Below are 13,481 nucleotides of genomic sequence, written 5' to 3'. Positions count from 1 at the left end.
TGCCCATTTCATAGCCACGACTCTTCAATGGTCAGCACATGTTTGTCAGCCTTTGGCCTCTTGCTCTAGGCAATCAGTGTAAACCATTACCGTTCCACCCCGCCCTGTCAGTTTCCTGACAAAATGTTTGTTTTGCCAAAAATACACTTCCTGATTTAATCGGGTTATTTGACAACCTTAAAGTTAACAAACAGTGATCTGACCGTCACTCCAGAGAGGATAGAAATGGCAGGTAAGTGGATCGCATTGCAGGTGAACGGATTCAACAGTTGCAAGGCTGTTTACTTTGGGATTCAACATCATCGTCACACAGTTGTAATTTTTGGTCTGTTTATGGTTGTGTTTTATCACGACACTGCCCGAGGAATAAATGGACTTTGACCGAAGTCAATGGAAAACGAATGACAACTTTAAAAACATGCCAGAAAATCTGTCATGGGGAATCCTGTCATGTAATACAATAGGAGACGTTGGATAGGTTTGTTGGATGGAGTTTTAAAATGTTAACATTTTTGTTGTGTTTTGTTGGAAACAAAGCGTGGGCTGGAGATGACGCAGGGAGAATAACCTACAGAGAATTAAAAATATTTGTGTGCGTGTGATTATCTTAAAATGAAGTTCTCGATATGTATATGTATATTTATATATTAACTGTTAAAAACTATTTCATTTAAAAAAAATATGATTTATTTAAACCCAACATCCAAGGGATTAATTATAATGAATGATATATAAAAATAATCGAAATATTTTCAAAATCATAATTTATGGAGTATTTTCTATAAGTAGCTGTCCCTAACCCACATTATAACTTATGTAAAATAATACTTTTCTTTTATTTAAATTTTTTAAGTGAAAGGAAAATATTTAGATTGGGTTGAGAGTTTAATTTTTAAATAATTAAACTTATTTTTTTAAATGTTGGCTCATGTTTCATGTCACTACCAAAACTAAAAGTCTATTGGCTAACTCAGATTTTGGCCAAACCCCTCCATTTATTTCCATGTCATAGCCATATGGTGAGTTAGAATCCATCTAGTGAGTGATGATCTCTGAAGCCCTTTAGAATCACAGAAGCAGTTTTATTGGCAGATAACGCTTGATGCTCTGCACTGATGTGCACGTCATTGCGAGCATAAAAGATGTAGCACAGAGCTCATCTGATCAGAATTTTCTCCCTCAGGGTAGAGATAGAATCATCTTTTGTGCTATGCCCAATCTTCTTTTATAATTGATTTCTGCACACCTTCACAGCGAGTGGATTGCTCAGACGAACAAGCTACAGCTACGCTTTGCCATTGAGCCTACATATCTCAGCGATCACATTTAGCAGTGACGTCGAAGAAGGGGATGCTATGTCAGTTGCATTGTCTGAAGGTCAGGCTTGGTGTCAATCAGTTGATGAGTTCGCCAGTAATTTTCCCCAAATTGGAAGAAAACCGTGTAAAAGTCTCTGATGCTTAATTGAATCAGGTCCTCTCTTGGGCAGCCTAAAAGCTCCAGCTTGAGTGGCCCATCCCAAGTGCACCCAAGCATTCTTGGCTCGATTATCGGTTTTACCCGAGCTGGCGCAACTTGTGTCCCTAACCTGTTAAAGGAGATGGATGTGAACTTCCAGGAGTCATGGAGTTGTCAAGCCAATGACATGGTGCTCAAAATCACTGCCCAAGCCATTGGCAGATTAATGAGTAGCCTGGTGTCTGTGGAGCGTCATCACTGGTTAAACCAGAGATCTGCGACAAAGACAAAGCTGTGTTTCTTGATTCTCCAGGTGTTTCAACCGGGCCTGTTCGGTGATGCCATGAGTGTCTCCCAAGAAGACAGAGACAGAGCCAGTGATTAGGCCTCAGCAGCCTTATCCCAAGCGCAAGCCCATGCTTCCAAGAAGCCCTTGTCCTAGCAGAAAGACTCCTTCTGGGCAAGGACAATGTTTCTGATGGCAGTAGCTCTATATATGTGTAATCATATGGTTAATACCAAATGGAAATAAGTATAGTCCGGGTACCTATTTGATTATATAGATGCACATAGTATAATTGTAACCTTTCCGCAACCGTGGTTGAAGAATAGGTTTTATTTTTATGGGGAGTGCTTGTGACTTAGAGGGGAAATATAATACAGCTTGGATATAGTGGCTGTATAAAATATAACTGGTAGCCTACCAGTAACATTTTCTTTTGGCTTAGCTGCTGAATATAAAAGCATTCTAGACAGAGATGATTGTGAAGTGATGGATGCCACGTCTAGTTTGTAAAACCTCTTGAAGATGTTTTGGGAAGACCCTCCTGCTGCCAAGCATGTGTCTTGTAAGGACACCCTGTCCATGCCCACGAGGATGCCATGCCTCTAGTTGAATGTGCTTTGACCCCAATATGCCAATTGGCACCTTGTGATTCGTATTTGAGGGCGATCGCATCTACAATCCAGTGAGAGAGCTTTTGGAGGTCCATTGGAGATGTACATGCCTTTCGTGCAGCCTCCATAACAAATAAATAGTTGATCTGACAGCCGTAACTGGCGGGTGCATTCAGCATATGTGTGAAATGCCCATATAGGACAGAACAGATGCATAGACTGCTCTTAATATGAATTAAATGGTGGTGGACAGAAGGCTTGCAGACAGACCTCCTGAGCCCTGAAGGGCATTGACAAATCCTTAGGCACATAGCCTTTTATAGGTTTAAGTATGGCTTTTGAAAGCCCTGGTCTGAACTCCAAGCATGAGCTGTCAGTCGACAGTGCCTGTACGTCACTTACTCATTTAAATGAGGCCAGAGCCATCAGGAGTGTAGTCTTTAATGAATAACAAATCGTGCCTTGTGCAGTACTCTCCTCAGTGGTATTTTCAACGGAGGGCCGTCCAATACCTCTGTCATTGCTGGAAAACAGGACTGATTGGGCCATTTCGGCGCAATTAACAAAACCGTTCCCCTGTCCTCTCAGACTTTGCTGATAACAGCGTGGGAGGCGCACCGGGGGAAATTCATATTTGCATTTCGCAGGCCACTTGTGGGCCAATGCGTCCACCCCCAGTGAGTGACACGGTGTCAACTCCATCGTCAGACCCTCAAAACGTGATTGGACCATGCGCTCCCTCTGAGGGATGAGGCCATCACGCTAATAGGGCAGAGGTGTGGATGCTATATCTGATGCTCGGGACTCTCGCAGGGCTTGCGCCAGAATCAGGTCCTCCATGGATTCTTCCATGTCCACCTCGTGGCCCTGCCGTGTCTCCTCATTTGGGACTTAACACAGAGGAGGTAGGTGGGAGGGCTCACAAGGCTGGATCATCCCTGAACGAGGGCGATCCTGGAGTGAAGGGTCTTGAGATTCATGCTTTCGCATTGAGGGCAGTCTGTCTCCATGAGGGCTGCTTCAGCAAGGGCTCGGCCCAGGCAGCGAATCAACTGTTGTGTTTGTCTGACGGTGGGATGTGCCGCTCGCACATGGAACACTTATGGAACGGCATCTTGAAAAGACGTGAATGGGCAAGTGACTCTTTTTGTATAAAAATATATATAATTTTTATAAAGGACACAGTTTAACTCCAGCCGCTGTAAGTGTATCTCGACGACAGAGAGGTTTTCCTAGACGAAGATGATGTTTGTAGTCGTAAAGGAAGAAAAATTGTAAGTAATGGTGACTGAGTGCCCGCTTATATCTGCTAATATATACAGGTATATATATATTTAATTAATTAAGGGAATATGTTATAACCTTGCAAACAAAATATTGTGGTTGCTTCCAAAACACCTGGAGTTATTAACAAAAAATGTATTATAATGATTGATTGTTAAATTTCATAATTGTGAAAATCTTCCAGAAAACAATTTATACAAATGTGTGGTACAATATGGACAAAGTTCAAAGGGATTATTAATTTCAACAGATGTATACAAATTGTAATAACACTCACTTAGCACTTTATTAAGAACACCTGTAAACCTATTTGTTCATGCGATTTATATAATTAGCCAATCATGTGGCAGCACTGCAGTGCACAAAATCATGCAGATACAGTCCAGACAATTCAGTTAATGTTCACATCAACCATCAGAATAGGGAAAAATGTGACCTCAGTGATCTTAACAGTGGCATGATTGTTGGTGCCACCCAGGCTGGTTTGAGTATTTCTGTAACTGCTGATCTCCTGGTATTTTCATGCACAACAGTCTCTAGAGTTTACTCAGAATGGTGCCAAAAAAATCAGTGAGCGGCAGTTCTGCAGACAGAGACACCTTGTTGATAAAAGAGGTCAACAGAGAATGGCCAGACAGGTTCGAGCAGACAGAAAGGCTACGGTAACTCAGATGACCACTCTGTGCAATGGTAGTGAGCAGAATAGCATATCAGAATGCACACACGCAGAACCTTGAGGGCTACAACAGCAGAAGACCACGTCAGGCACATTATTAGGACAGTAGTGTTACTAATAAAGTCCTCAGTGAGAGTATATGAGAGCAATACATTCATGTATGTAATTTATTTCTCTTTTGGTCTGTCCTTGCACAGAGTGTTCAAGTCAGAACTGTGGTGAGACCCCTGATTATAAACTAGTCCCTCACAGGGGATTTAACTTGATATCTGGAATCCACTCTCCTGAAGAAGTGGATAAAATTCAGAACTGGGAGATTCGAGACTCGGACATCTTTGTCATTACGTACCCTAAATCAGGTATGGTAGAAAACTCGAGCAGCCATACGTTTTTCTTAAATGTGATCCTTATTACACTTTGCAATATGAATAATGTGAGCTTGTAAAACATTTACATGTACTGTACATCTTCTGTGTTTTGCTGATAAAACTGTACTGCTACCTCAACTGTAGCCTACTTGGGTTGGCTTTAACTCAGATAAGCATAATAACAATACAACAATAGCCTTCCTGTCACTGAGCCTTCTTCATGAGACATTATCAGAAGGAATTTATGTGTAAATCTGTGGAAAGCCATTCTTGCATAAATTGTCCCATTGAATTGATGTGTCAAGTTTACATAAGAAAGGCTTTTTAGAACAATTTACATAGAAATTCGTTAGGCTACTTTTTCACGAACAATGCCCATTATGTTTATCTGAGTGAACATCTATCCAGCTCTCTGTGGAAGTCTGTGAACCTCTTTTTTACACTGCAACTTTCAAGAGTGCTCAAATGCTTATCAATCATTAATACATAAATAAAAATAAACACTTTAAATTGGCACCAGCTGGTATCTTAAATAATCACAAAAATGCACCTTAATTGTCTGCATGTTAAAACCTCCTGATACCCGAGCGTGACTGCTATGTGCATTTCCCTTTTTGATTTGTAACTAGTAGCACCTATTAATCATGCAAAAAATAAATAAATAAAATTGGTAAAGATAAAAGTACGAAATTCTGGATCAAAGTGTTTTCCTAAATGTTAATGGCAACTTATGTGGAAAGCGGGACTAATTTGTGAAATTTTAAATAATACCAAGCTATAGAAAGTCAGTTTTTTTTTTTTTTCACATTGTTTATTATGTTTCTAGGAGTGTTTGTTATGTCATGTTTAGTCTAGGAGTGATGTTTTTGAGACGTTACAGACATTACATAAAATCGTTTGCATAATTAATTCTGATTCAAAGTAATGGCCAGCATCATCCAATCACTGCCAACATGTTAAAATAAAATTATACATTATAAATTCTGAATCTATGCACTGATTTGAGTGGTCCAAACATCAGCTGCAGCCTGAAACCGAACTTTTGGTCAGATTTTAGGAGTAAATGCACTATAGGATGCTCTCTTCTCCCTTATTCCCTATTTAGTGAATGACTTAACCTCCAGTGTGCTGTCTGTCTGCACTGGTCTCAAAAGAGTTGAAATGCACCTTATTTTCATCCTAACTTCATATAAAGCCTCTGAAAGCAAATTTTTTCAGCTTTTGGACAAGCCATTGATTCTCAATGTGAAACTGGACATTATAAATAGGATTTCTAAGGAAATAATGTGTTAAAGAAGAGTGGCAGAGTGGTGTTTCACGACAAATCACAAACATTTTGAAAATGGCATATCGGATGAAACTAGAGACTAATCTCTTCACTCAAACAGGTTTCAATATAAAAACTTAATTAGGTTTCTTACCAGATGTTGTTTTGTTGGCATTTCTGCCAAAGACAAACACCACTGTGGTCAGCGCCATGTATTTTTGTCACGTTACTCTAAGTTTAACCCTTTACTGACAGCCCAGAGTCTCCTGAACTGAGATCATTCAATTTAAATTAATTTAATGTATGCGTGGCATATAGCCAAGCTAACGTCCATGTGGGGTCGCAAGGTTACTAGCCTTTTACAAGGTTAAAGGCTAGTTTCCATATCATCTTCAATGCTAAATTTGGAAAAGCACTAAAAGATGTTAATCAACAGCCTTTTGATAGTTTATCAGCTGTTGCTTTGGCATTTATTGACAGATTTGTGAATTTGTAAATTTGTTCTTTCTTTGGATTGTCTTTGTAGGCACTATTTGGTTACAGCAAATCCTCAGTCTAATTGAGGTTAAGGGAGATGTCACAGCAACAAATGATCAGCTGACTTCTGAGCGCATTCCATGGATTGAACTGATTGGCAGTCATAAAAGGTTTGATTCTGCCCCCTCTCCTAGGATCCGTGTATCTCACCTGCAGTACAAATTCATGCCACTTGGACTCAAAAACAAGAAGGGAAAGGTGAGTTTGATGCCAGTGCTTCTATTCTATTTATGCTTTTCGTAAAATAACAAGAAATTCTTAATAATGTACTGAATAATTATGATTACAGTTGTCTCATTACAGTGTTACTGTACAGTTGCAATCTCCTTAGAAATGAATTGAGTATCTGTTTTTTTTTCTTTTTTCTTTTCTCTGTGCTCCACATAATGACACATAGGTCATCTATGTGGCCAGAAATCCAAAAGATGTTTTGGTGTCCTATTTCCATTTTCACAAGTATGCAACCATGCTGGAGACCCCAAAAGACTTTGAATCATTTTTTGAGAATTTCTTGGAAGGAAATGGTAAAAACCCTTTCCATTGTCTCCCATTTCAATCAAAGCATTCTACACGATTTAACCACCAATAGTTAACAAATATCATTCATGTTTCAGTTTATGGTAATTGCTGGTTTGAGCATATCAAGACTTGGTTTTCCCACAAAGAAGAGATGAACTTCTTGTATATTACATATGAGGAAATGATCAAGGTGTGGTTAATTTTCTTTCTTGATAAATGAGATGTAGATAAAAGAGCAGAGGAGGATTATTTTAAAGAAATGTGTCAGTATTTCTTTTTACTCAAATATAGCTTGTTTACTCGTCAAGTGTCATGCTTGCAGGATTTACAGTCAGTGGTTGAAAGGATCAGTTCATTCTTGGGGAAGAGCTTGACACCACAGCAAGTGAATGATGTTGTACAGCACAGCACTTTCAAAAATATGAAGAACAATCCTCAAGCCAATTACAAGCTGGTTCCCTGCAACCTACTGAACCACCAACAGGGGTCATTCCTGAGAAAAGGTATATAATTCGGGGTCAAGGCCTGAAAACTATTGTAATCGTTAGTGTTCTTATTATTCTTTTTTTCTGCCATGGGAGTCTATGGCAGCCCACAGAACTGTTTGCAGGAAAGTTATGAAATTTTGCACACCGCTAGAAGATGAAGAAGTTTAGTGCCACCAACAGGTCAATGTTTCACTCATGTTTACGCTAATAACTTTTGAACTGTAAATCCTTGAGTCAAAATACTTTTTTCCACTTCCTCACACCAAGTTGAATGCATTAGTTTTATTTCTGCCATTTTGAATTTTAAGGAAACAATTTTTTTCACTACTCCTACAATTTTTGTCCAATTTCAACCAAAATTGTTTAAAGCAATCAAGAGATTGAGCTACACAAACGTTACCACTTTTTTTTCCAATGTTTGAAATTGTTGACTGCGAGCACGCCAAAATGGACTTCATGCAATATCTCCGCAACACTTTGAAGGATTGTGACACAACTTGGTATGTGTTAACGCCATCATGCCTTGACGTCACCTGCAGCGTTTTGCCACACTGCCCCCTACTGGTCAGGAGATAGCAAAAATTGCTCTTTTGGCTTATAACTCTTGAACGCTTTTGCCAAAAATTATAAAACTGGTCTCTTTAGATTCAGTGAAACATTCCGAGTCAAACGATACCTATTATTCCCATGTCGGCCATTGTAGGTGTCAGGCATTTTGAATTGTGTCGCAAAATGCTGTATTTTATGAATGCATTGGCATATCATTGTGAAGCTTTGTATGTGTCATCAGGACCATGCCCTGAAGGTGCCTGAGAATTTGGGTCCAGCACCACTTAGTGGTGGAAAAATTATTTAACTTTTAGTGGTGTTAGTCTATTTTCACAGGACTGGTCTCGTTAGTGCCAATGATAACTTATTTGCTATGGTTCGCCTTTTGGCCTGTTGCCACTTTGAAAATAGTTTCTGAAACTACTTTATCGAATTGCTTCAAAGCCATTCGTCCGATCGGAACGAAACCACCTAAATAAGAAATGTCATTAGTAAATATCTTAAGTTTTAAGAGAACATGTCAAAATTTTGCTTGTAAATGCCAAAAACAGGCAGATGAATGTTAAAAGGGGTCCTGCTTTATAAATCTGAAAATATGAAAAGTAAAATTATCTAATTTGACACTTATATCATTGATCATGAGGACAGTTGCATATATTGAGAAACATGGCAGCCATTGGCCAATCATCAACAAATTTGACATTGAGCACACCAAAATGGACTTGAGGCTGTATGTTTGCATTTTTGTGAGACTGGTCTTGTTAGATTGTGTGGGTCATGCAGAGAACATTGATACCATGGTTGGCCATGATTTTATTTTATGTAAATGTTTTGTTTGTTACTCCTATAACATTTGTCCAATCAACATGAAATTGAAATCTGCTGATTATTTGCAGACCATGCCGGAAAATATTAGCAAATATATTTTAGTTGTTTAGAATTGTTTCACAAACAAATTTGAAAGTACCAAATTTAAAAAATAAAATAAAATAAAAAATACCAAAGAGGAATTTAGGCATTTGCTTAGTAAAATGGAAATATTTTAGGACCTTGACCTGGGGGGTTCATTGTGAATTCTGGATGCCCTGTAGTAAACAATGGCTAAATGTGTTTCCTTGAAATATTTCAATCAGTTAGACAAATTGTTTTCAATTAAGTTTTTTTATTATTATTTTTTTTTTTATTGGATTAAACTAAATATTTAGATGTCTATAAATGTATTGCATATAATTGTATAGATGTAAAAACAGACTTTTCCAAAAAATCCTACAAAGTGCTTGAGAATACACAAAACAATGTATAGTGTGCAATGTTTCACTTGACACCATCTGCACATCCTTGAGTAAACTCTCTTTATCAATGTACTAATTACCAAAAGAGCAAGCACTTTTGTTCTGCCGATAATAGAGATTTTAACTAGTACACGCAAATAGAACAGTAGTGTATCTTGAGAAACATGGCCATAGATGTTTGTTTTTTATCTTTAACTCCTACAGTATTCATCAGAATTCTAACTTAAAATGTGTCACAATGCTTTTTTCGCTGCTCATGCTGCCGATAATTGGACTGACCCCGGTATTGCTGCTTGTAGCTGTATTTCTTTATTGTAACTTCACTTGGGTCTTTCTAGGACACTAATGTTACCTATCAGTAAAAATTATCATGTTAACAAAAACATTTCTCAATATATGACTGGTATTCAGAGTACTCCTCAACTTCTACATCTGTACAAGCCACAATTTATATTGAAACTGTTTCCTCCCAAATTTTTATTCTACTGTGAACAAAGGTTTGAGATTTAAAAATGTTAATTTAGAAAATAATTTTATACAGAATTTTGTTTTTGAACATCTAATATGAAGTGAACATATTTGAGAATTGTTGTACAGGATAGTGCCTAATACCTTCTGTTGAGTTATAATGTATTTAAACAGTTTAACCCCATTGCTTAACTCTGCACAGGAACCATTGGTGACTGGAAGAACTACTTCACTGTGGCACAGAATGAGAGATTGGACAAAGTTTACCAACAGAATATGCAAGACTTTCCTTTTTCTTTCATCTGGGATACAAGTGATCTCATCACATCATGATTTGTTTATATTCACTCTCATCTTGTGTATACAACAAATATTTATGCTTATGGTTTAAATTCAGAAAGTGCATATCCGAATAAGTGAACCTTTTTAATATTATGTATGAATGGAAATGCATCAGTATTTGATACAAAATGAAGTAGGACTTTGTCTAGGCCACAACAGGTGAATACAATGAAGCGATTGCAAACACCTTATTAATCAAATACCCAAATTCTGTATATTTACAATGGGAAGTCCAAGGCTGCTCAGACATAGATAATCATTAAATGTCTCACTGCTGCAAAGTAATGTTAGAGAGAAGCTGTTTAGGAAAAATGCTATATAAAAGTTCACTCCATATGTAAGCATATTTAATAAAAACATAACAACATATCAGAAACTGAAAGGCAATATTCTTTAATCAAATTGTATGAATTTCCATTTCTTTTTTTTTGTAAACATATATACTTAAAATGTGCATTAACATCGTTTATATTTTGTATGGGCTTTTTGCTTATACACAGTATATACTGTATAAAATCAAAAAATCTAATCAGTTCCGAGCAACATAGCAGTCATGACAGTGACCGAGACATATACCAATTTACAATAAACAACACAATTTACACAATTTACATATCAAATGTACACATACTTAGACAATAATAATATACAATGTACAGTAAACAATACACACAATATAGAATACACATACAATAAAATAAAAAATAAGTGTATATAAAAAATATATATACAGTAGTTATATTGTGGAGAATATATTTGACAGTCCAGTGTGAGATAATACAATTATTTAGTACTGCCCATCAGAAGCTAATTACAGCCAAAATATAGGCTTACTAGGAATACAAGCTATGCTATATGGAAGCCCAGGAATACCATTTACAAATGAAGGAATAAATTATCAATCTATTAATTTGAAAATAAAAACTTGAATAACTAAGTTTATTTAATTCATGTTTAAAAATGTCATTAAACAATAAAATTGTGCATTAATAAATCATATTTAATGTATAAATGTAATTAAATGTAACAAATAAATAGTACATTAATGAGACTTTTAAATGCACTTTAAAAGCACCTTTAAAAAGTATTTAGCAATTGCTTTTCTTAATTAATTTGCCAATTGCTTTTCCTCAACCATTTTCCAAAGGCTTTTCTTTTTCCTGATCCTTTTCCTTTTATATTTTATTTTCAATTTCTTTCTCCAATTGTGAATCAATTAAAAAATAATGCCAATTGACTGTTGACTCTGAGAGCAACCAATGAACTTTTGACTTAAGACACACACCCTCTCCCATGTGCCACTTGAAGAGGATGTAAGACGGCCTGTCATTGGACGACGGTACAAGCAGTTTACATAATATTATTGGATCTTTGAATCTTGCACATAATAAAGGAATAGAAGTGAAATGCCATGTACCAGGTGAAATGAATGGTATTAAAGGGGTGATAACTGGGTTTCCAGTATCATTAACAGATGAGGTACTAAAAAATCAGATAACAAATAAAAAGGTAATAGATGTGAAAAGATTGACATCAAATAGAAATGGGAAAAGAGAAGCAAGTACAACAGTGATGATAGTAGTGAATGGTAAAATACTACCAGAAAATGTAAAAATTGGATATGTGTGCTATCCAGTACGCCCATACATAAAACCTGCATTGAGATGCTTCAACTGCCAAAGATTAGGACATGTGGCAGAAGTATGTAAAGGAAAGAAAAGATACTGTAAATGTGGAGGAGAACATGATTATGGGGAGTGTGGAGAACAAGTTGGACCTAAGTGCTGTAATTGTGGAGGCCCACATAGTGCAGCATACTAAAGATGTACAGCACAAAAACAAGCAATGGAAGTTATGAGGTACAAATCAGAATACAATGTATTGTATGCACAAGCATTAAAGAACATTCAAAATGAGGAAGGAAATAAAATAAGTGATGGAAAAACTCAGAACGTTACAAATGAGCTATCAGACAAGGGTACAGATATGGATAAAGTGAATGTTGACTCAAGTATGCTCATGGTTAATAAAGTGAGTTTCATTGCATTTATAGCAGAAGTCATTAACTGCACTGCACAAACAAAAGGACAGAGAAACTTAAAATAATCATATCTGCAGCAACACGTCAGCTAGGTAATGGAAATATCAGTTGAGAAAATGTAGACACTCCTAGGCCAATCTGAGAATAATGCAAATTCTCAGGAATTACCAGACAAGCAAAGGTTAAAACAAATAATATGACATTCAGGATAGTACAATGGAATGCCAGAAGTCGCGAATGGCCAAGAGTTCAAAAGAATAGTCCATAAATTAACAATTCCTCCAGATGTTATATGTATCCAAGAAACATGGCTTAAACTACGAACTTTGTTATTCCAGAGTACTTATCCGTGAGAAAAGATAAAACAGAAACAAATGATGGGGGGTGTGCAACGTTTATAAAGAATGGGGTGGCTCATAGGGAAGAAAATATAGAAGCACAATATGAAGGTACTAAGGTGGAGGTATGGACACAGTTAGGAAAATTAACAATAATAAACTATTACAATCCATGTGAACAGTTATCCTTAATAGAATTAAACTAAATTTGGAGTAAAGAAGAAGGTATGGCGATTTTAATGCGCACAGTGTTACATGGGGAAGTTAAAGCACAAATAAAAATGGCATAGTGGTGGAAGAATATATGGAGGAGAATTTATTGGTATGCTTAAATGATGGGAGTGGAACAAGTTTCAATATCAGAAATTCAACTAAGTAATGTAACAATAGTATCAGCAATAATAGCAGTAAAATGTGTATGGGAAATACTAGATAAATCAACAATTGGGAGTGATTATCCAGTAACCCACACAATAGGATTAGAAATGCAAAGGTGTGTAATAGCAAAACAACAAAGATGGAAATTTGAGAAAGCAGATTGGGGGAAATATAATAGCATATGTAAAACAGAATTGATGAATTATAGGATGGAAGATGATATTGAGGAGTGTACAGAGAAATTAAGCTCAATATTAATCAGAGCAGCAGCAGAATCAATCCCTACAGAGAAAGGAAAAGGAAGGGAGAAAGTTGTTCCATGGTGGAATGACGATTGTTCCAATGCAATAAAAAAAGAAATAAGGCATTTAGAATATTAAAAAGAACACTGACACCAGAAACAGTACAAGAATATCAGAGGGATTGAGCACAGGCAAGGAGGAAAATTAAACAGGCAAAAAAGAGATACTGGCAAGGTTATTGTTCTTCTATAGGTAAATAAACAGGACTGGGTGAGGTATGGGGTATGTTCAAGAAAATGACTGGTATATATAAAACCAGACATATACCAGTATTAAC

General features: G+C 36.7%; 1 protein-coding gene across 1 annotated transcript; it reads left to right on the top strand.

Moving 5' to 3' along the window:
• The first annotated feature begins 101 nt into the window (after nucleotides 1-101).
• On the top strand, nucleotides 102-12,023 carry LOC127655483 (amine sulfotransferase-like). Its single transcript, XM_052143328.1, has 7 exons — nucleotides 102-232; nucleotides 4,513-4,674; nucleotides 6,477-6,685; nucleotides 6,885-7,011; nucleotides 7,102-7,196; nucleotides 7,329-7,509; nucleotides 10,006-12,023. Exons 1-7 carry the CDS (start codon nucleotides 226-228, stop codon nucleotides 10,134-10,136), a joined length of 912 nt encoding a protein of 303 aa, XP_051999288.1. The 5' UTR covers nucleotides 102-225; the 3' UTR covers nucleotides 10,137-12,023.
• Nucleotides 12,024-13,481: the final 1,458 nt, after the last annotated feature.

Source organism: Xyrauchen texanus, chromosome 15, assembly GCF_025860055.1.
Source record: "Xyrauchen texanus isolate HMW12.3.18 chromosome 15, RBS_HiC_50CHRs, whole genome shotgun sequence".
Classification (NCBI taxonomy): Eukaryota; Metazoa; Chordata; class Actinopteri; order Cypriniformes; family Catostomidae; genus Xyrauchen; species Xyrauchen texanus.
Note: the sequence above shows the minus strand (reverse complement) of the source record. Positions and strands in the feature narration are given on the sequence as shown.

Bases quoted from the DNA above. Each gene is read 5' to 3' on its own strand.
- LOC127655483 (XM_052143328.1), top strand. The intron at 6,686-6,884 runs GTGAGTTTGATG...AATGACACATAG, and splicing joins TCAAAAACAAGAAGGGAAAG to GTCATCTATGTGGCCAGAAA. The intron at 7,012-7,101 runs GTAAAAACCCTT...TTCATGTTTCAG, and splicing joins GAATTTCTTGGAAGGAAATG to TTTATGGTAATTGCTGGTTT.